This window comes from Rutilus rutilus (genome assembly GCF_951802725.1).
Source record: "Rutilus rutilus genome assembly, chromosome: 1".
NCBI classification, from domain to species: domain Eukaryota; kingdom Metazoa; phylum Chordata; class Actinopteri; order Cypriniformes; family Leuciscidae; genus Rutilus; species Rutilus rutilus.
The window spans coordinates 33357973-33381773 of record NC_140209.1 but is presented as its reverse complement, the minus strand read 5'-3'; the positions used below and the strand labels follow the sequence as shown (position 1 = coordinate 33381773).

General features: G+C 36.8%; 3 protein-coding genes across 3 annotated transcripts in view; 2 read left to right on the top strand and 1 right to left on the bottom strand.

Moving 5' to 3' along the window:
• Window positions 1–23801, top strand: part of LOC311304609 (vascular cell adhesion protein 1) — a 660847-nt gene that overhangs the window by 507289 nt on the left and 129757 nt on the right. The window lies entirely within an intron of this gene.
• Window positions 1056–6776, top strand: ubald1b (UBA-like domain containing 1b). Its single transcript, XM_084424147.1, has 3 exons — window positions 1056–1318; window positions 1641–1694; window positions 5295–6776. The coding sequence occupies exons 1-3, from the start codon at window positions 1211–1213 to the stop codon at window positions 5589–5591; spliced, it is 459 nt and encodes a 152-aa protein (XP_084280273.1). The 5' UTR covers window positions 1056–1210; the 3' UTR covers window positions 5592–6776.
• Window positions 13757–22306, bottom strand: LOC311303060 (intercellular adhesion molecule 2-like). Its single transcript, XM_084429332.1, has 5 exons — window positions 22031–22306; window positions 19004–19267; window positions 18570–18899; window positions 18127–18357; window positions 13757–14354 (listed from the first exon to the last, which is right to left on the bottom strand). Exons 1-5 carry the CDS (start codon window positions 22089–22091, stop codon window positions 14242–14244), a joined length of 999 nt encoding a protein of 332 aa, XP_084285458.1. The 5' UTR covers window positions 22092–22306; the 3' UTR covers window positions 13757–14241.

The window sequence follows — 23801 nt, the reverse complement described above, 5'->3', positions numbered from 1 at the left end:
TCTCACCAAGGCTGCATTTATTTGATCTACAGTAAAAACTGTAATACTGTGAAATGTTATTACAATTTAAAATAACAGTTTTATTTTTTTTTCCTGTGATCAAAGCTGAATTTTCAGCATCAATACGCCAGTCTTCAGTGTCACGTGATCCTTCGGAAATCATTCTAAAATAATTTCTTATTATTATCAATGTTGAAAACATTATTTTATTTTTTTAATCATGATACACTGCCATTCAAAAGTTTGGGGTAAGTAAAAAAAAAAAAAAAGTAAGAAATACTTTTGTTTAGCAAAGGCACTTTAAATTGATAATAAAAAGTTATGTTTATAATAAATGTAAAAAAAACAAAACATGTAATGTTTCCAAACTTTTGACTGGTAGTATAATTAATAATTATTATGATGTTCGCTGACCCTAACTGGTTGTAATACAATTCACCCAAAAAATACACTATGATAAATAGTAAATAGCAACCATTGCAAACAGCAAAGACATCAAAACAGTATTATATTATAACAAAATAATGACTTTACAAAAACACATTACAAAAATAAATACATTTATAGCATTTTCTAATCGTATTTAATATTTTCATTTTCGTACTCTATACAGTAATAATTACAACCTTTTCAAATGCTAGTTTATGTTTGTGCTTTTGGAAACTAAACTTGCAATGCCAAAATAGGCTAAATATTTTTCATTTCAGGCTCATTTTGAAGGCAAAAAAATATGTGCTTTCTGCAAATTCAACTGTTGCATGTGTAATTGTTTAGTTGGGTTGTGTGGAAATTACTTTAGGAACGAAGGACAAAAATATATACGCAAATGGGTACAAGTACAACTAAGTGTAACTAAAGTCTTGGTACAACACAGGATGAAAGTGACAAATCTTAATAACATGATAAGGGGGTGGAAGCTTAATTTAATGTGCGTTTGTAAGAATTTAATATAGATTTCATATCCATGCTTGTCTTGTTATCAATTATTTTGAGTCCATCGAGCTATCGTTTGCATACTTGCCTACAAATCCCAGAGTTCATCGTATCTTGCGCTCACTGCAGATGTCCGACAGGGGGCGCTAAGTGCGACGCTTCAACTCACAACATTTTCTGTTTCTACCCGACAAGTTGATGTTCGAGTGCGGCGTTTTTGAAAGACTGCGAGCTGTAACTTTGAACGTACGAAATAACACAGCTTTCTTAACTGGATATGGACGAACTAAGGCATCAAGTTATGATAAATCAGTTTGTTCTTACAGCCGGATGTGCGGCGGATCAAGCAAAGCAGCTTCTACAAGCTTCACATTGGCAGTTTGAGGTATGTTTGTTTGGTGGGGCAAATAACAGAAAACTGAATGGCATGTTGCACAGTAATATCTATACAAATCACTATAATTAACCCTTCATTTATTTGATGTAGTTTAAAACAATGCGAGACAAGCTCATTGCAACAGACAGCAAAACAAGCCAACAAATGGGACAATCAGATACTTTATAAAGTATTTTAAACGGGATATTTCGTTGGCTTCAGCGAAATAAATATCTATAAATTTAAATTTATGTTCAAAGCCCTACAATACACGTTTGCTTGCTTTCTCACGTGTTTATGCATTACTGATAACTACTTTATGATGTTGCAGACTGCACTCAGTACTTTTTTCCAAGAGGCTAATATTCCGTACAGCCATCAAATGGTGAGTATATATATATTTTTTTGTCTCTCTTGTTATTGTGTCTTGATAGTTTTTAATATCTGTTATGATGACTTCCGCCATGTTGAAACCACGAGTCAGACAAAAATAAACACAGGCTGGCATGTTTTCTCGCGAGGGCTACATATATGTCGTTTCAAACTCACAACTTTGTCTTTTTTAAGCGCATAATAGTCTCCCGTAGGTGGTTAATTAAATATGTCAATATTTAAGATGATAAAATAATCTGGACTCATGGGAGTTGCGATTTTGTAAACGTGTCCAAAATTTGTGGGGGAGGGCGATTCCAGGAAACGGAGAGAGCACGCGCTTGACACCGCGCTGTTTACACCGTATAACAATTAAAAGAACGGTACCGTGGTGTTCAAAACATCAGTGGCTTAAAAAACACGTTTTATTAATTTTTAGCAGATATCGTAAATTAAAGGAATTTGTTTGGAATTACTCAGAAGTAGACTAGTGTACTACCGGTCACATGCAAAGCGAATTCAAAGTCAGTTAACCCTTGGTAAGCACCTCATTTGTCTCTCACTTTCAAGTCCACTTAAAATGTTTGCACTTTAAAATGGTTTACTCAAACATCACATAAAATAAATAAATGGAATATTATTATGATGTACACCCACATGAGATAAAGACTAATCGGAAAAGGCAGTTTTATTCTACAGGGAGCGGGTCGCACCCTTATGGGCGCTGCCATGGTGACGTCACCAGTCTCATACATGCAGTTGACGGCGTTTATAACTTTTTTTATTTTTTTTATTTATTGAACAAAAAGGACAAGGAATACATGCATCAAGCACAAAAAATAAATTAAGATACAAAAAATAAGACAGTAAATTCAAAGTAATTCAAGGCAGTAGTCTACATAAGGGAAAGTTCACAAAACATTCATAGAAACTACAAATACAAAAAATTAATACAAGTAAATAGAAATAAGTAATATTAGGGATACATAAATAAATAATCTTCAGAAAATCAGGAGGTAATTTATAATGAAACCATAATTTTTTTGAGCAACAAAGAAGTTTTAGCAGCTTTCTTATTAGCTGATAACGGCGTTTACAGCTCTCAATGTGTAAATGTGAAAGTACATCTAAACAAACAAACCAAAGGATATGACAGCGAGAAAAAAAGATATGACAATGAGGAGAAAAAACCCCAATCAAATTTCTGATTATAGTGAAAGGGAATGTTGTGCAATGTCAGTTTTGGTGGACATGGGCATGTTTCTGTTTGCTTAAAATGTTTGGGTCCCCAAGGCTGCAAGCAGACAGATGAATTATGAATGATCTGCGTGTGACTGGAAAGCCGAGGCGATTTACATTTTCAGATGACAGTGTTGTTTTAGTGAGCAATTCATAGAAATAGCCTTTACACACATACAGGTTTCAGTTTAAAAGTCCTACTGTACTAGTTGTAATAGTTCAACAGTAAGGGTGTCCCAGTGTGAGCAATCTTTGGGCCAGTTGATGGAACTGTCACTTGACTGCTGATATTCAGCTGATCTTTTTCACATTTGTTGACAAAATGTTTGTCAGACATAGGAACTTTTGAATGACTGTCAATGGAGACATGTGCTTTTTGACCATATACTGGTGTAGGTATGCCATCCACTCACACAAGTGCAGAAACTAAAACCCAAACCGTAGCGAATATTTGTACCGTATTTGAAAACCCTCAGACCTGCTGAGTGAACTAATTGCTTATAAAAGCTTCTCTTTTTTTTTTTTTTACGTTAATGATCAACTGACTGTATTATTCCACTACATGACTACTTACCAAATAAATGGTATTAATTTGCATTGAAATTATTTTATGTTAGAAGAAACATATTGTGGTGTGATGTGAGAAACTAGCAGTTATTTAGAAAATCAGTTATACTTAGGTTGATAAAAGTAATAATATTTGAAAGCAGTCTCATGCTCACCCAGGCTTCATTTATTTGATAAAAAATAGTAATATTGTGAAATATTATTAACATTTAAAGTGACTGTTTTCTATTGTAATATATTTTAAAATGTAATGTATTTATGAGATGTCAAAGCTGAATTTTCAGCATCACTTCTCCAGTCTTCAGTGTCATGTGTTCCTTCAGAAATCACTAATATATTATGATTTGATGCTCAGGAAACACTTATTGTTATTATTATCAATGTTGAAAACAGTTGTGCTGCTTCATAATTTTGTGGAAGCTGTGACACATTTTTTTCAACTGTCTTTGAGAAGTTTGAAAGAACAGCATTTATTTAACAAATAAATCTTTTGTAACATTATAAATGTCTCTACTGTCACTTTTGAATGGTACACAGAAGTAATTTCAAAAGTATTTAACATATAGAGAATATAGTTTGTATATTGTTAATAGAATTTGCAAATGTGTCTTGGGTCAGAAGCCCAAGAAAAGGCTTTAATTCTTTAAATTCTAGTGTGTCTAGTGCACAACATGTCACAGAAGACGTCATAGGTGTTGTTTTTCTTCTTAACGCTGGCCTCTGAAAGACTAAACGTTGCTATAGTAGCATTTGGGTGGGTGCATCAGGTCTCGTGTTTATTCAGGCAAGGTAGCCAATCATTATTAAATCAACTCCAAAGGTCTACAACCTCAGTCACATTTCTGAGACTTCCTCAATTGCTTCCTCAATTCTAAGAAAATGATTTCCATTCAGTGGACAAAGCTGTAAAAATCTACTTTATGAAACTGACCCTTGTGTGTCAAATGCTGCATTAACCGTACCAGTTTTAAAGGGATACTCCACTTTTTTTGGAAATAGGCTCATTTTACAACTCCCCCAGAGTTAAACAGTTGAGTTTTACCGTTTTCGAATCCATTCAGCCGAACTCCGGGTCTGGCGGTACCACTTTTAGCATAGCTTAGCATAGATCATTGAATCGGACAAGACCATTAGCATCTCTCTCAAAAAAATGAACAAAGAGTTTCAATATTTTTCCTATTTAAAACTTGACTCTTCTGTAGTTACATCGTGTACTAAGACCGACGGAAAAGGAAAAGTTGCGATTTTCTATGCTGATATGGCTAGGAACTATACTCTCATTCCTGCGTAATAATCAAGAAACTTTGCTGCCGTACCATGAGTGCAGCAGGCGTAATGATATGACGCAGCACCTGATAATAGTCCCCAGCTCAGTAGCCTATTATCAGGCGGCATGCGCTGCGTCATATCATTACGCCTGCTTCACCCATGGTACGGCAGCAAAGTTTCTTGATTATTACGCAGGAGTGAGAGTGTAGTTCGTAGCCATATCAGCCTAGAAAATCGCAACTTTTAATTTTCCGTCGGTCTTAGTACACGATGTAACTACAAAAGAGTCAAGTTTTAAATAGGAAAAATATCAAAACTCTTTGTTAATTTTTTTGAGAGAGATGCTAATGGTCTTATCCGGTTCAATTCATTATGCTAAAAGTGGGACCCGGAGATCGGCTGAATGGATTCGAAAAAGGTAAAACTCAACTGTGTGGAGTATCCCTTTAAAGTCAGCATGATATCAAAATTGATAGTTCTTACAGAATGTTGCAGTGTTCATTATAAATGATTAAGTTGGTTCTGTCTTTGTTTCCAGATGTGCACTCCAGCCAACACACCAGCGACACCCCCCAACTTCCCAGATGCCCTAGCCATGTTTTCTCATCTTAAAGCCTCAGAGAGCTTCGGCAGCAGCAGTCCCATCTCTCCTATGGCTACATCACCAGCTCCTCACACCAACTGGGCCATGAGCCCTCCGGCGACCCCTGGCCTGCAGGGCCGATGGACTCCGGGTCAGCTCGTGCCGCAGACGGTCTCTCCAGGCTGGCCCGCAGCTGTGACTCAGCAAGCCTCCGCTGAGCATACTATTATTGTCATGGAGGCCGAGAGATAGAGACTGCTTGAACTAGCCATCACACCTTACAGGAAGAGGAGAATGGACCTTCCTCTGGATGATTGCGGCAGTTGTGGATGTAAAACTGAATTGAAGTGAACGGTATGGGAGATCGGTGGTGGTGGAACAGCATATGTCCTCTTCTCTTAGGTCACTGGAGATCTGGGACTCTTTTACAAAAGCTTTTCTTGGCCAAAAAGATGGACAGAAAGAGCAATTATGTAGCATATTCACCGATAACCTCAGACAAATGAATGTGTTACTAAAATATTGTTGATTTCAGCAGTTCTCAAGTAATAGTGAATACTCTGTTTTGCACTGTTTACTCAACCTGCAGTGGATCTACGGTTCAAGGGATTGTTACTCATGTCATTCCAAACCTGTATGACTTTGTTAAAATGGACACCATTGACTTGCTTTTTATGGACAAAAATAGTTGAAATGTTCTTCAAAGTATCTTCTTTTATGTTCTACAGATGAAAGTCATACGGGTTTAAGATAACTGTAACGATAAAGATAGAGTTTTAAAAATTCACACTATAACAATAACGGCACAGAGAAACAACATCGTTGGATTCACTTTCACAATGATTATTTCCAGTTGATGAATGATAAAAACACTGACAGCCAATCAGAATCCAGTCAGCTTGAGCATTTAAAGCAGCAGACGACAAAACTGCAGCGCGCGCTTATAATAAACAGAACTATATCATCCGCTGGTGTGGACGCTAATATAGCTAATCTTTATAGTTATCGTTCTTGATGTAAACGAGCCTTTAGAATGAAGAGAGTTAATAATGACAGAATGTTCATTTTTGAGTGAACTGTCCCTTTAATTAACAGGTTTACTGCAGCAATCATATGATCTTTTGGCCTGGTCTGTAATTATTGACTGATTTATGACTCTGTGATGAATTAAATTGGAATTTTATATTTAAAAAAATTATGCAATACGAAGCGTTTCATACCCAGAATGTTAAATTCTCTGGTTCTACTCAGCACATTTGTCTGTTTTATCATGAACCCTTATTTATATATAAAATGAGATTATATTCCTCCTATTTCTTTTGACAGATCTTCTCCCTGTAACTCTGTTCACACTGCCTCCACAATATTTGTGGACTGTGATGGTTATCATTTCCTTTTTGTGTGTGTGTGTTTTTAAATAAATATTGTATATATTGCAAAACACGTTGTGGTGGAGTTCATGTTAGCATAGTAAAATAGTTTACGTCTGTTTTCCTTATAGTGTAATTGGCGTCACTTCATGTTAGACCTTTGTATCCTTTTATACCATGGTAAATGATTACACAGACCCAGAGGTAACTTTAATTCAGCAAACAATCAATCCGATTCAACTTCCATATATTGACCATAATTACATTTGATTTTGAGCTCACATTTTATACCTTTATGTGTTTTGTTTTTAATTTCATTACACTAAATGTTGCCTTAAATTCTGTACAATATACTTAAAGTTGGTCAGTATACAAGAACATAGGTTTATATACATTATCTAACAAATTAATTCTCAGAGATCCCAAAGTCAAGGAAAACCTTAGTAAGTGTGTGATTTACAGACCTGGAAAAACATGGAAATTTTACCAGCTTAAAAAGTTGTGGAAGTTTCTGTTGAGTGAATATCAGCTTTTCTAGTTGTTAGCAGCTCAAAGTAATTTCATTACCTAAAAACCTCCTTGTGATTGCAATCTCTATAAAAAATTAAAATAAAAAAACAATGATGCAGAGAATATGCCGATTTAACTGCAAGTAATGTTGTTTAGCTTTGCCTTTGTGAAACTATAAAGTTGGACATTCAAAACTAAAGACCCGTTAACATTTATTTATCGTTCTTGGTGTGAACCGGCCTTAAATGTAAATAAATAAAAAGCCTCATTAAGGATTATTTAATGAGGTAGGCTAATTTTAACTGTAACAAAGTTTGGACAGGTTTTAAAAAATAAAATGGGATTTAATAATGCAACAGGAATGAACGTTATTTGCTAGTCCGACAAAAACGAACTTCGTCAAGATAGATTTCAGAGTCATTGAGTTCACTTGCATATTGGTGACCTCAGTTTACACGCATGGACTAAAATACACAAACTTAAAGGGATAGTTCACCCAAAAATGAAAATTACCCAATGATTTACTCACCCTCAAACCATCATGTGTATATGACATTCTTCCTTCAGACGAATACAATCGGAGTTATATCAGAGAATGTCTAAAAAGGGGAGAAGTTTCACTCTCAGTAAACTTCCGGCTTCTGAACAGGTTGCAGTTCCACTCTGATTCCATATGAGGGCGCTCACAGGACGAGTGCAGAATGAATGGAGGTCTATGGCGCTATAGCTGTCAACCCTCCCGTTTTTTCCGGGTTTCTCACGTATTTTAACTCTTTTCCCGCTGTCTTCCCGTTTTAGTATTTTCCCATAAAATATCCCGTATTTTTAAAAGTCTTAAAAACGGCCAGATTTTCATCCTAGGTCTTAAATTTCATTTAGTCAGGTGACAGGTCTAAAAAAGTGTTTACCCTCGTTCATTTCCAGAAACGCTGGCCGCAGAAAGTTATTACAAAGTAGCAAAAAAGTATGGAGTTGTAGCCTACAAAGCAGAGCGCTAGATCAGGGGTCTCCAACACGTCGCTCGCGTGCTACCAGTCGTCCGTGGCTTGATATGAGCTAGCTTGCCAGAGGCCGTTCACATATCGCGTCTTTTGCGCGCTCAAGTTTGTTCAAATGTAGGCGTAACTCATAATTGAAGCGACGCGCAATTTTTTTTACCAGGCGCAACGAGATGAAAAAAATCTAAACTTTTCAGAATGCCGCAAACGCACCGCAGGTCATGTCAATCAATCACCCCTTTCAATAACAACATTGAAAGCTCAGTCAACATGAAGGATGGGGGTACACCCAAACACTACTAATAAATATAAGCTATAATGTGTAAATGTCAGTAATTTATCTTTTTTGACTCATTCTTTTTATAAAAAAAATATTTAAAGGCTGAAATATGAGGTTTATCTTTGTATAAAACCTTTTTTGTCAAAACTTTATTTGAACTTGTACATGTTAGTAAGATCATTTTTAATGGTATTTTAATGTTTACGTAAACAAAAAGTGCATATTGATGCTAATCAATTTGTTTTTTTGCTGTTTTTCGACATAAAACTTGTTGAATTTACTTCATTCTGTAGTATTAGTACTTTTTGAACAGGATTCTGTGATAACCGTGATAATTTTGGTCACTTTAATCATCTCATCATTTCCTCTAGTTATGATCAACTAAAACAACAATCAACAATAATTGTGTTTTTACAGTATAATATGCAAAAGTACAATTTTCTATTAAAAATATCTACCTCTCCCTCTCTTTCACAAACACACATCAGATAATTAGATAGATAGAAAGATAGATACTCTAATGATCCCGAGGTAACAATCTATCTAATGCGTCATGTAGGGTCTTAAATTTGAATCTTTATGGTCTTAAAATGTATTAAAACGGTCTTAAATTTGACTTACTGAAACCTGCAGAAACCCTGAATGTTTGCTTTGTTATAAAGCTCTTTAAACATATCCATTGGTCTGTAATATTGTGTAGTTATAAACTCTTTAGACTGAAATGATAAGTGCTTTTTAAAAAAAAAGTTTGTGGGTAAGAATCGTGTAAAAAAAAAAATCCCTTATTTTGGGGATGGATTCCGGGAAATCTCCCTTATTTTCAATGTTCAATGTTGACAGCTATGTATACACATCAAAATCCACTTTTCTCAGGATATAATTTTTTGTCTAGTAATTTGAATATTGTATTCGAAAGGAGATGCAAAGGAATTACACATTGCGGGGTGTTAGATTTTTTAGAGTCACTTATTTGCTTTAAAAAGTCTTTTAAATCGTCAATGACGTCATACACATCGTACGACCAGAGATACTGCTTAACGGCAATCCTTCAGTCACTTTGGTGCTTTCGCGCTCTGCACTTTCTTTTCTCTCGAGGCATCGACAACACAGCTGACACAGGTAAATACACGTGCTAGAAGAGTTTTTGTTTTGTTTGTTTCTGGTCCGCTTCGGATGCCATGATGCCATCAAGCGGTATCTCTGGTCGTAATCAGTCCTTCACTGACCAATCAGCGTTCATTAGCAGAATGCTAGCGTGTTATGGGCAACAACAACTCAACCTGTAAGAAATCGAAAGGACAAGTAACGTTACTCCTTCATTAAACTTTCGACCTATAACCCATTTGAACTTGCAAAACCTACAATCAAATCTAAGATTTCTCAACGGCAATCGGGTGAAAGAGACAAATTTAGCCGTCTAGCCCCATAGACTCCCATTCAGTCTGCACTCATGGGCGATCGCCCCCAGTGGAACTCTGGTGGGACTACAACCAAAATTCGATACAATAGGATTTAATAGGGAGTGGGTAGGCTATCCGTAGACGGGATGGTTATTAAAAAATGTCTTGGCTCTTCCAAGCTTTATAATGGCAGTGAATGGTCGTTTTTGTTTTTAAGTCCATCAAAAGTGCATCCCTCCATGATAAAAGTGCTCCACACGGCCCTGGGGGGTTAATAAAGGCCTTCTGAAGCGAAGCGATGCATTTGTGTAAAAAACAATATCCATATTTAAAACTTTATCGACTATAACTAGCTTCCGAACGCATCGATTTACGGTGGAAGAGTAACCTGACACATTATGTAATGACGAATGCGGAAGAGCTGAGGATAGAGCAAAACAGAACACTGTAATTTATCAAATAAAATTAGCGATATGAACATGACTGTTATTCTTTTGGCTTCCCAACACAGCCCGTGTGTTTTGAGTTCAAATGTTTCTGCAGCTTTGACGGTTTTAGCGCCTCATTTGACAAAATGTCTCCACATTCAACACACTGCGCCTGCAGCGGACAAGAAGCGCAGCGCCGCGTCTTTAAAATTCGTCCTAGAAAATTCGTCCCTTTGTCCTAGACAGGACGCGACGCGCACTGCGCTTCCGGTGGTCTCAGTACCTGCCCTTATAAAACCAAATTGAATGTATTCAGCATCGTATTTTCTCACCACACACTTCGAAGCTTTTGCTTGCACAGTTCTCCCACATCTGCTTTTCTTTTCATTAAACAATCTATATTACAGTGACATAATGTTACTACATCTGATCGAACAAACGTTCAATCTGACGTTGTAACGTAATTGGTGTTGCGATATTTACATAAAACAGCTTTTAGATAATGCTTCTTGACTTGAGTGTTTTTGAACATATAAATTCATAAGTAGCCTACAGTTAGATCATTAGAAAATAACAAGATGTGTCAATTAAACAATAAATAAAAATTAATTTGGGGGTAGTCTACCACTGCCTACACGGCCCACCAGATGGCCCTCCAAGGCCCACCGGTTGAGAATCACTGCAGTAAACCGCATCAATGCATCCAACCACATTGTAAATCCTAAAAAAAAATTCTAATAATGTAACTCCCTACGAATTAATGGATCCTCTACAGGATCCTGTATAAAATGACATGCCATTTTTGATGTTGTCTACATGATGAAAATATGCGCAATGAATGAGTGTACCTGCACTGCTAAAAAATGCCTTGTTGTTTCCGGTCAAAATATCCAAACATTCTTAAATCAAGATGCATTTTCTACATAAGAAAAATGACAAGGTATTTAGTGTTGTTTGTTACACAATTTTATTAACATCATACAAATTCATACAGTTTTTACAGTCATAACCGTCATTTAAGCACATTTTAATATCAGGTGTAGTCAGGTTGAAATAGTGAAATAAATTATGAAAGATATTTACACACCAGGAACACATTTCCCATTATGGGAAGACCACAAAATAAGTCGAATCTTGATGGTGGCGCAGTTGGTAAAGACAGTTCCTTTGTAACGGGAGGGAATCGAGTTTGAATCCAGATCCTACATTCACAAATTAAGTGAATTGTTGGTATATTAGGGAATTTCTATGAATTGTCAGTAGCCTATAAAGCAATCAATTCTGGTGTGTTGACCACTGTAAGGTGATTATCATGTAAATGTATAACAATAAATCTAAGTCCAAAAGTTTTATAACGTGCAATTTCAATATCACCAAAATACATTTGAAGTTCATATTGTATTCTGTATATTGCAAAAATTAGGTTAGATATTTAAATTGTACTTAAGTATACTTGGAATAGTTCCACTTTAGCACAACAAAGTATACTTAACACAACTTTAGTTTAGTAGACTTGAAGTGTACCAATTTATAGTGCACTACCAACACATTTACATCCGGTTTCACAGACAAGGCTTAAATCTAGTCCCAGACTAAAGTGCTAAAAGTTTTGAGATGTTGAAAGACCCTTGCACTGGAATATCTTAATATATGTCCGTGCCATTGTTTTGTCTCAAAATGCACACCAGTAATGTTTTTTTTTTATAGGGTATGTTTATAAAAGCTAATTAAATGCCCTAATTAAACTAAGGCCTAATCCTGGCTTAATCTAAGCCCTGTTTGTGAAACCAAGCCTTACGTTTATTGAATAAAGGCCCAGTTTCACAGACAGGGCTTAGATTAAGCAAGAATTAGGCCTTAGTTCAATTAGGATATTTAACTAGCTTTTATAAACATGCCTTAGAAAAAAAAAAAACATACTGGTGTTCATCTTGAGACAAAACAATGGCACTGTCATATATTAAGATATTCCAGTGCAAGTTGCTTTCAATTAAAACAGCTCAAACATGCATTTTAGTCTGGGACTAGTTTAAGCCTTTTCTGTGAAACCGGGGGAATGTGTGCTTAAGTATCCTATTTTGTTCACTAGGGTAGACTTCGCCCTATGCTATCTTTTCCTGTGACTGAAAGGCTTATCAATACTTTGGTTTTGTTTTTCCCCGAATTGACTGCATTGCACTTCTTTCTGGGGTTCCTAAAACCACACTCACCAAATTGCAATGTGTGCAAAAAAAAGTATTCCAGTCTGTTATATATATTTTTTGTACTCTTTGTATTTCTATTTGTGTATTTTTATTTTCTTTGTATTTTTATTGTGTAAAGTGCCTTGAGAAGCTGCTTTAAAGGCACTATATAAAATAAAGTTTACTATTAATCTAATTTGTCAATGTTCTTCTCTTTATTGACTTTAGTTCTGACTTCAATATGATTCATTGTCATCAGGTAATCAAGAAATTGCAGCATCTACAAGTTCCTTCAACATTAATACACCGGGTCCATACCTTCCTTTCTAATACACTGCAAGCTGTAAGGGTTGATAATTCAGTATTCAGTTTTCTCCACCTTAACATCTCAAAACTCCTGTTATAATCGTCAAATCTCTTATTTACATCATGTTTGCACTGTTATTTATGATGAAAGCATTCTTTAGTGTGCAGAATCAAGTTGCAATGATGAGAGCGCTGCATTCATGTGCTCAACATTTCTGTGATCGGCTACATGCTCATCACTGCAACCGTTCATGCCACCATCTAAATATAATGCTATAGATCTAAATATAATGCTATAATCAACTCTTTACACGATTAGTTAAGCATGAGAGCTGTAACAGTAAAAACATGCTAGAAAATTTAGAGTTCCACATGTAATACTATTTATTTCACATGCAAATCTGTCAGCCAATCACAGCAGTGGACGTTTAAACTGAAGTCCCTATAGAGCTGGTAAGTCCCGCCCCCTTCGCTAACCCCGCTGGACCTCTAGGTTGAAAAATCATCAATGCAAGTGAATGGGAGAAAATAATTATTTTCTGGTCCCGTTTGAATTGTGCCATGAATGTGAACATATGTTGTCTGTGAATTTTTTATATAATCTTTCGTGTGAAGAATGCTACAATTTAGCGGGTAGAAGTTTGATACGGTTAGACTTTGTGTGAGAGCACTTTGTGGACTACAACTCTTCGCTGCTTTCGACGCGTTTGAAACGTCACCACCATTCATTCGCACACGGACACTAGCTCACTGATCCCGCTAAAGATGACTGTCTTTGGTGCACTTCACCGCCTTCTTTCAGGGAGAGGACAAAATCGTTGAGGTTGGCGAAAACCACGGGTAAGTCAACTTTATGGGGTGACGTCACATAGGCGACATGTAGTCTTTCTCGTTATGTCTTTTCCACAACTGCTAGCCGAAGAATCATACCATATACTGTCAAACTCGTAACATGAAAGATTATATAAAAAATTCACAGACAACATATGTTCACATTCATGGCACAATTCAAACGGGACCATAAAATAATTATTTTCTCCCATTCACTTGCATTGATGATTTTTCAACCTAAAGGTCCAGCGGGGTTTTACGGAAGGGGCGGGACTTACCAGCTCTATACAGCCATACGGGTGTACAGGTTTTAAACAAACAATCCTTTCAATGCACATTAGAGGATTAGCTATGCCTTTGTCATTGTTTTGATTTGTGCATTGTGTATGCTTATTATTGTATAATTTTGAACACGTTTGAATGTGTCTTTGTAATATATGCACCACTGTGGAAAATAATTTCCTCTTTGAGGACAAATAAATAAATACATTTTTATCTTAAGTATATATTATAGAAAGTATAAACCATAATCATAAAGTTTTTCACAATCTCCCTGAGGAGAAGCTGCCATTTTGAGGTCATATCTTGCAAGTCAATCAGATGACAGCATTTGAGGAGGTCCTGCATTTGTATATCACATAAGAGATGACTGCCAGTGCCAAAACCACGACCACGACAGATAAAATAATAGCCCAGACTGGTGTTCCAGCTGTGGGAGAAATGACATGAATGATTTTAGAAACAGATGAATCCTTCAACAGTTTCAGCAACAGAAGCGTGACACACAAACTACCAGCAGCCGTCCTGGAGCGGCTCGGCAGGAACACGACACCAGTGTACGGGAGCCTACAAGACATTATTGTTGCCCTATTCCTCATTTTGTGTTAAATAAAATAGCCTGATGAATGATTAAATGCAAATGCAAAGGTTATTCAAGACTGCAAAAAAAAGAAAAAAAAAAGAATAAACTTTGGGATAAATTAATATTGAGAGTTTAATATAACCAACTTGCTAAAATGTCACAAACGCATTCTTGTTTCCTTCCTCATAGTTAGGGTTTTCCATTTCAAATGGAAAAGATTTTTAATAATATTGCAGTCTATATAACCAACAGAAAGCTGTTTAATTTTTTTTTTTACTTTTGTTTTCTAGTTGCTCCTTCTAATTAAAATACTTATATAAATGACACTAGCAGAATTGTAACATACACACAAACCTAGGCTCCTCTGCATCAGATCATCTCATTGTTACAGTATATACAGTGCTACACTCTTAAAGTGCCCCCCTCCTTATTATGCTTTTTCATATTTTACATTTCATGCAGTGCCTAATATACTGTAGCTGTTTGTGAATTTAAAAGGTCTGCAAAGATCAAAGTGCATGACAAATTATGTTATTGCAAATAAAAGGATCGATTTTGAACTGCCAAAACGAGTCGTCTCACTTCCTGCTCAAACCTGTGTTTAACACATTTGCATAAATCCAGCCTTTGGTCTTCAATGGCTGCCTGCAAACGTCTACTTTGACCCGCCCTCAAACACTGTAGTCTAGAAGAGTTTGGTTTGTGTTTTCGACATGTTGAGAAGACGCTGTTTTCTGTTCTGCCAAAGCAAACCAAATCCACTTTGCTGAACTTCCAAAGGATGAGGACTCGGGCTCGAATTGATTATGTTAAACCATCATTGTTACTGTTCATTTCACTGTGTATGAAGTCCTGAGTAAGCTCACAGAAAAGGAGTTTTCACTAGTTCGCACTTATAATCAAATGTTTCCCAACCTGGGGGTCGCGACCGCCACTATGCTAAAGATTTACGAGGAGTCGGCAAGTTCACTCCAAGTTTGAGGAATAGGGATGAAACGGTTACCAGTTTGAAGATAAACCACAATGCAGTTTCTGACGTATTACAGTTTAATATTTTAATCGTCATTAAAATGTATTTGTTTTCCAGGGTTTGAAAAACTCATGGTAAAATACTGTCCGGTATTAAGCAAATTAAGCAACAGTCTACTAGCAGCAGAAGTTACCGGGGAAACAGCTCTACTTCTGCTGCTCAGTAAGCCCCCCACCTACTGACAGAGAGTGGATTTGTATTTTCATCCAGCATGTTTGCTGTTTTTGTTTGTGAAACTCAGACTGGACTGAGAAACTCAGAGTCAGTCCTTTGTGAAATGGAAAGGCTCCATGGATGTTAAAGGAAAACTCCGACTTTTTGGGACTTTAGCTTATTCACAGTATCCCCCAGAGTTAGATAAGTCCATACATACCTTTTTCATTTCTGTGCGTTCTGTAAGTGTTATTTGACGCACCCACCGCTAGCCTAGCTTAGCACAAAGACTGGATGTAAATGGATAATGGTAGCACACTAATCCCAATAAGTGACAAAATAATGCAAACATTTTCCTATTTACATGTTGTGATCTGTATAGTCACAGCGTGGACAAATAACAAGGCTATATGAGACAGAGACCATTTTTAATCGTATAAATACTGGGAACTATATTCTCACTAGGCGTAGGAGCACAGCTAACGTTACTTGGGCGGAGTGATTAGCACAGCACACGAGACGCCCTGTTGATGGTTCCGTAAACAAAACAAACGTGACTAACTAGCTAGTAGCGAACGTGACTCGTGATCATGGCTGACTTTGAGGAATTGTCAGAGGAATTTTACTGTGTATCAAACCAAGATCCAGAACCATATAGTTTTGAGCCAGAATACACCGACGAGGAGTTACAAACTTTGGAAGCTGTTCATTAGCAAGTTGAATGTTACAGTCCTGAGAGTTACATTTAGCGCCGCTCATTTGTTATTGAGCGATACAGTGTGTTCATGACAACACAATAATAACAATAAAGGGGATACACGGAGCCCCTATTCACGTAATAGTGTCACTACTAAGGTTACATTACAGCATGGCACTGTTACAGTATGGCTAATGTTAGTCATCTCAAAACATAACGAAACACTTACCGCAGCAACAGGTGATCCAATTTGTCCTGTCTTTATTATCGATGGGATGGCTGCATCCTTTAGCACACGTTTCATGGTCCGTGTGGCAACTTGCATTTTTTTCAAAATAGTCGTCTATAGTAAAATGTTCAGAGCAAACGAAATACTTCTTGATGATGTTTACAGGTGTGTTTGGATCTATACCCAGAACAAGTAGCCATCGATTCGTCAAGTCAGCGTTTTTGGTTGGAATTCTATGAAACATCATGGTATTACCTGGTCTCCCCTGTTTATTGTCGCAGCTCTTTACAATACAGCGAACACCCATGATTGTAAACTATAAATTTACTATCTAGTAATTACTGACTCTATTACTCCAACTCTGAGCGAACTCTCTGCTCCTCACCACAGGGCGTCTCGTGTGCTGCGCTAATCACTCCGCCCAAGTAAGGTTAGCTGTGCTCCTACGCCTAGTGAGAATATAGTTCCCAGTATTTATACGATTAAAAATGGTCTCTGTCTCATATAGCCTTGTTATTTGTCCACGCTGTGACTATACAGATCACAACATGTAAATAGGAAAATGTTTGCATTATTTTGTCACTTATTGGGATTAGTATGCTACCATTATCCATTTACATCCAGTCTTTGTGCTAAGCTAGGCTAGCGGTGGGTGCTTCAAATAACACTTACAGAACGCACAGAAATGAAAAGGGTATGTATGGACTTATCTAACTCTGGGGGATACTGTGAATAAGCTAAATCAAACATTTAAGAACATTTAAATAACCTTTATTTTTAGTGTATGATGTATTTTTATAGGCCGAATGCAGAAACCAGTTAGAATTTTAACACTTCTGGTTTCATCGTCCCAAAGTTAATGGGTTTTTGAAATTGGTTGTTGGTTAAATGTCTGAAATAAGGTCTGTGTTTATCAGGTAATTTCAATAATTAAACTCAAGATAATTTAAATAAAAAAATACATCAGTTATACCCCCTTGTAATTTTTTTTAAGCTTTTGCTTTTCTTGAAAAAAGCAGTTGCTAACAAGTGGTAAAATGGGACTACAGACATTGTTGCCGGGACATTAGACAATTACACCAAACAACTTAGTCATCTACTCACTATAGTCTGCTTGTACAGCCTACCTGTGTCACAAACTATTGCAAACTATTATAACTCAAACGCTCATGGGAAAATGTTTTTTTTTTTTTTATAAAGACCGAAAGATTTGTTGAAAGCTGGGTGATGGTGACGTTGAAGACATGTGACCGTGGTGTAGTTTATACAGTTTTATACAGGCTTCAAAATGTATAAAAATTGTGTTCATTTGTGAAGATTTTAATGATGACCAAAGCATGTAAGAATCATATTTTGTTGGTCACAGAGCATTCTTTCTCTAAAGCCAATGGAAAAATCCAGTTACGTTTTTATTGAGGGAACCAGTGATGCTAACATCTGGGTAGGAAATCAGTAACGGTAATTTTAAATTAGTGTTTTAACTATTCATTAGTGTTTATTCAGAACTGACCTGTAGATATGAGGATGAACACTTTGCTGTCACTTCCCTTAGAGTTTGTGGCGATACACGTGTAGTTTCCTGAGCTGAGCGTGGAGGAAAGCACTGAGGAGCTGATCGTCTCTTTCAGATGTTCTGAGTGCCAGGAGTACGTAGGAGGCGGGTTTGCCTTTACTGTACAGTTTAGTGTGAGCTCATCATTTATATTGATGGTCTCTGTTGAACTGGAGTGTTTTGGTTTATCTGAGGAGGACAGAGGAACATTTCTCAGCACAACAACACCATGATGAGCAGCTGTTATTAATAGATCAGTAAAATACTGATCAGTAAAATCTTTTTATCTATGTTAATTCACTTCATAATATGAAAAATCCTTCACACTAGAAGGCCCATTAGAAAATATTAACTAAATTAAACTGAATCAAATTTGAAAGCGTAGCAATAAATAAACCTACAGTAAACTTCAACATTGAGTTTTTCTGATGTGTTTGTTGGAGGAGGTCGAGGTCCTCCTTCTCCCAGTTCCAGCTTTGCTTCACACCAGTACTGAGCTCCATCATCAGCTCTGTCTGGACGGATCAGGAGTTTAGATGTATTACTGACTGGAGTCTTGATGGTGTCAGTGAAGATGGTTTGATCCACCAGAGTCTGTCCTTTGTACCAGTTGACAGTGAGATTCTGAACAGGAGCCACATTGAGAACGTCACACTGGAGCTCATACTGGTTTCCCTCCATCATTGGTCCGTTGTGATTCACAGTGCTGATGGACACACTGTCTGGAGTTTCTGTGGAGGAAGATATACACACTGATATCTGCAGTCATGAATGTACATGCATTAGACATTTCTGAGAAGGAAAATATAAAAATATAAATAACAGAGGAACTCACTGTAAATAGTCACTGGGAGATTCACTGTACACTGTGTCTTATAGTTCATGAAGCAGGATGGCTCTATGCCCCATTCTCTCAGTTCTGGCACTCTCCATGTGATTAGACTGTCTCTGGTCATGGGCACTCCTCCCTCACTGGCTTCCCATCCCAACCCTCTATGCTCGACAGAAGTGCTGCAGTTAACTGAGACAGAACCGCCGTACCTCACAATAACTCTCTGTGGGTTGAGCTGAAGAGGACATTCATCATCAGCATGTGAACCTGTTAAACACATTGAAGAATTCAGAATAATGGCATAGGTAATAGCAAGTAAATAGCATAATTTACTTGACAGACTGAACATTGATAAGCAACTATCACATATTGACTGGTCTGGATTATTGGTCAGGATCTGGTATTTTATTGTGTTTATTGACCAACTATGCAAGACAAAGCTATTGTAGAAGACAATCAGTCTATAACTGTTTATGACTGTTTAAAAACAAAGAAGCGAATCAATTCATATCATCTTGGCATTAAAGGCATAGTACGGAAGTTTCCCCACTAGAGGTCGCTTATTAAAAACAATAACAAAGGTGTGGCTTGATGACACCCGTAAACACATTTTGTAGTTTGTTTATTTTACAATAAACTTTACTTGACAAATTAAGATTGTGGGGTAACGCAGTACTGTTTTACTTGGTCAAAACAATCCTAATAAAAATAAATTGAGTGTGTTAAAAGTTATGATATAACGTTACTCTGTGCGTTCACACAGTGGCTGGTATTGGACACTTGTTGCACACTGTAGTAAACTATTTTAGAATATTAATAAAACTGGATGACTTGTGTTGCTAAATAATAAAAAATATTTTTTATTATTGTAATTAATATTGTATGGTGGAGAAAATGCTGTATTACTGTTACAAAAAAAACAAAAAAAAAACTATTTCTGATTATGATATGTTAGTCTCCATGAGGCATGGTACAAATATGTTACTCGTGGTAAATCAAGAAAACAAGACATTCAAATAATAAGCTATACAAGCTTAATATGTTGAGCTATATAACAATTTGTTTTCTGTCATTAAAGATATCCAAACAGTTGCTCACCTGTCTAATAAAACACATAATATATTACAATGTCTTTGGTGTTTCCATAGTTTCTACGGAAGTAAATGTCTAATTATTTATCACTTCATATTATATTCAATAAACCGATTGCATTGTCATGAGCCTACTGTGGCAGAGAGAGCTCAATGCGCTGCAACGGAAGAAAAGCCATGCAAATAGAAAAAACACCAGCAAATTACGAAAACATCTTCATCAGTTTGACAACACATGTGCTGTAAATCCTCACAACGCAACCGAATACAGAAACACACAGCTAGCCTTTTGGATATTATAAGCCCAAATAATCTGACAAAATACACAATCAACTGTGAAACGTTATGTAAACTGGCAAATTTTCACAACTGTAACTAAATAACATTCAAGGTTCACGAAAATAAATTCCGTAATGCTTACTTTATTAATGGTTAAAACCAGGTCAAAATAAATGCTATTTGCAGCGCGTTTCTGTATTTGGTAGCATTGTGAGTATTTGCAGCACGTGTTGTCAAACTGAAGATGATGTTGGTTTTATTAATTTACTGGTATTTTTTCTATTTCTATTTCTTCAGTTGCAGATTGCAGCGCGTTGCTCTTTGGAGCGCGTAAAGCTCTCTCTCGGCCACCGTACATGGTTCATGACTGTGACAGGGGTGGTATAATGCCCCTTAGATGTAAAATAAGTCTCTGATGTCCCCAGAGTGTGTATGTGAAGTTTAAGCTCAAAATACCCCCATATATATATTTTTATATCATGTTAAAATTGTCACTTTTTGAGGGTTTTTTAATGTGTGTCCCTTTAAATGCAAATGAGCTGCTGCTTCCAGCATAGAGGGCGGAGCTTAAAGAGCTTGCCTGTGTTAGCAGCTCTGACACGCACTGAACATTTAAAAAACTTTTAGCCTTTTATGTTCAAACCAGACAAAGATGGAGAGACTCAAGAAGAAGTGACAACATGTAGAAGCAACAGGACATTTCTGAAAGATTAGTTGATGAATTTATGTAGCTGATGTAGAGTTAACTATCTTCTAGTCATTGATTAGCATATTCTGTCACGATAATCTATAAATCATGTTCCCGGGGGTAGGGATTATATACATTTTAGGGTTTGTGATCTTACTAACCCTGGGAGGAAGCTCCTGTTGTCCCTACCAGCCGTTTATTGTAGTCCTTAAAATGTGGTTTATGTAAAAGAAAATATCTCCCTTTGCTTTGAACTTAACTTTGCAGATGTTGTTTAATGCAGTGTTCTTCAACCCTAGCTGCTCCTGAAGGACCCCCAACACTGCACGTTTTCTTTGTCTACCTAATCAAACACACCTGATTCAATTCATCAGCTCATTAACCCATGTGATAATGAGCTGATGAATTGAATCAGGTGTGTTTGATTAGGGAGACAAAGAAAACGTGTAGTGTTGGGGGTCCTTCAGGAGCAGGGTTGAAGAACACTTGTTTAATGCTCAAACAGCAACATTACACATTAACTAAAGTTAAAAAAGTAAAATCATAATCAACCACATAATTATACATGCAGGCACGCCCCTTTTCAGCGTTGTGCTCGTTGTCTTCATTCGGTTTTTGTGAATGAACAGCTCGTCCTTAACATTTGCTAAGACATCTGCTTTAAACATTACAAATGCTCGTGATAACTTTCGTTAACTCTACAATAAGTAGGCTACATCCACTAAGCCAGCTAATTACTCCTCGACAGCGATGCCATAGAAATATACAGAGCGACCGCAAAAACGGGAGTTCACAGACAATATTCTAAAGATGGCTGCGCACCTGTTTCTCTGGCGCATAAGGTCTAAAAATCCAAATTTGCCAGCACTAAAAATACCGTGTAGGCTACTCAAGCACTGTCATATGTCACATTACAAACGCTCAGTTTTCGCTTCATGTATCGGTAGAATAAAAAAGGGAGTCAATACAAACCTGTGAGAGTCACAAACAAAACTGCAAAGAGATGAATAAGTCCAAAGAAATATTGCAGCATATTAAGTGTTCAAGGAAAACGTCGACCGGATTAAAGGCGCTGTTAGAAGGCTGGTGAATAAATAAATACGTCGCCCGACACTGTAATCAAATCATAGACAGACTCAGATTAGAGATTAGTGACTATCCAGTGGTTCCTCATGCAATAGTCTACCGCGGAAGTGATGAGTCCTTCATGAACGATCCGTGAGAGGCGGTATTAACATTAAGTGACATGCATCTGACGCACAGAAGCCAATGGCACATGTCACTATGCGTATTGGCACATCCGGTGGCACATCCGGTCTTCATTGGCATGTGCCAGTGGATAGTGGCATGTGTCACTGACATTATTGGCATGTGTCAGTGGTGGATAGTGGCATGTGTCACTGACATCGCGACACACTGACATGACACTGCCATTATGATTGACTAAATCTTCCTGTTGGACGGCTATGTTACATATGTTAGTGTTTTGAAAAATGATTTGATTTTGAGACATGTTTGCAGTGTTTTGGTAGACATAGTGTATTATTGTATTTAGAAAATTAGTGTTGGAGTTTAGTTTACAATGTGTGATTTTGAGCATGAAATTAACTGTTTTGCCAATTGTGTGTTGTAGGTGTGTTGGTGCGTTAAGAGTTTAGGAAATTTGTTAAAAGTATTGAAAAAATTGTCATAGCGATTGTAAAAAACTGTACTTGTCTTTGAAGGCAGAAGTAAAAATGTCTGAGGGAATGATTCTTCTATGGCATCGATGTTAAAATCCCCTTTTAGTAGATTGAATGCAGGTAAGGTGGGACACTTGTCATTTAGATACAGTACCTAGATGTTTATTTCTTTTTATTACTTTTGTTAACTTTAAGGTCCGACTTTAATATTTAATTTTGAATACAGTTGATATGTGTTATTTGCAAGGTAAACATTTTGAGATCATGCACTCCAGACAAATTTCTTTTCAGGTAATGTGACCCATCCCTAATTTATCAAAAATGATCCTGGATCTTAAAAACACATGATTTATTAACACATCACACAAACATATTCCACAGCATATTTAACAGACCCAAAAGCACATAGATAGGCTATGATGAGTAATACTCATCAGTTCACTCAATGCATGTGAAAAGTTCAAAACAACTAGAACATGTTATGTTGACATGAAATTTTATGAAATTTGAATATCAGATATCGATATGAACTCTACAACATATTACAAATGGAACTACAACACATGTAACAACAAATAGGCTAACAAAAATTCAATAAGAGGAAACTCTTAAATGGTAACCATCTTGTAAAAAAAAATTTCTGTCTGTTTTCTCTAAACACTGTAGATGAACTTAAATTGTGTCCATATTTTAAAGCGTTATATTCTGCATCTACATTTTAATAATAATAATAATAATAATAATAATAATAATAATAATTTGTTACATTTATATAGCGCTTTTCTGGGTACCAAAAGCGCTTTACATGGAAGGGGGAATATCCTCAACCACCACCAATGTGCAGCATCCACCTGGATGATGCGACGGCAGCCATATTGGGCCAGAACGCCCACCACACACCAGCTTAATGGTGGAGAGGAGACAGTGATGAAGCCAATCAGTATATGGGGATGATTAGGAGGCCATGATGGACAGAGGCCAAGGGGCAGATTTGGCCTGGGATTTTTAATGACCACAGAGAGTCAGGACCTCGGTTTAACGTCTCATTGGAAGGATGGTGC

Coding starts and splice junctions, on each gene's coding strand:
- LOC311303060 (XM_084429332.1), bottom strand. CDS start 22,091: ATGCTGCAATATTTCTTTGGACTTATTCATCTCTTTGCAGTTTTGTTT. Junction 19,268..22,030: donor TTTGTTTGTGACTCTCACAG/GTTTGTATTGAC, acceptor TGTGTTTAACAG/GTTCACATGCTGATGATGAA. Junction 18,358..18,569: donor ACTCAATGTTGAAGTTTACT/GTAGGTTTATTT, acceptor TGTCCTCCTCAG/ATAAACCAAAACACTCCAGT.
- ubald1b (XM_084424147.1), top strand. CDS start 1,211: ATGGACGAACTAAGGCATCAAGTTATGATAAATCAGTTTGTTCTTACA. Junction 1,319..1,640: donor CTTCACATTGGCAGTTTGAG/GTATGTTTGTTT, acceptor ATGATGTTGCAG/ACTGCACTCAGTACTTTTTT. Junction 1,695..5,294: donor TTCCGTACAGCCATCAAATG/GTGAGTATATAT, acceptor CTTTGTTTCCAG/ATGTGCACTCCAGCCAACAC.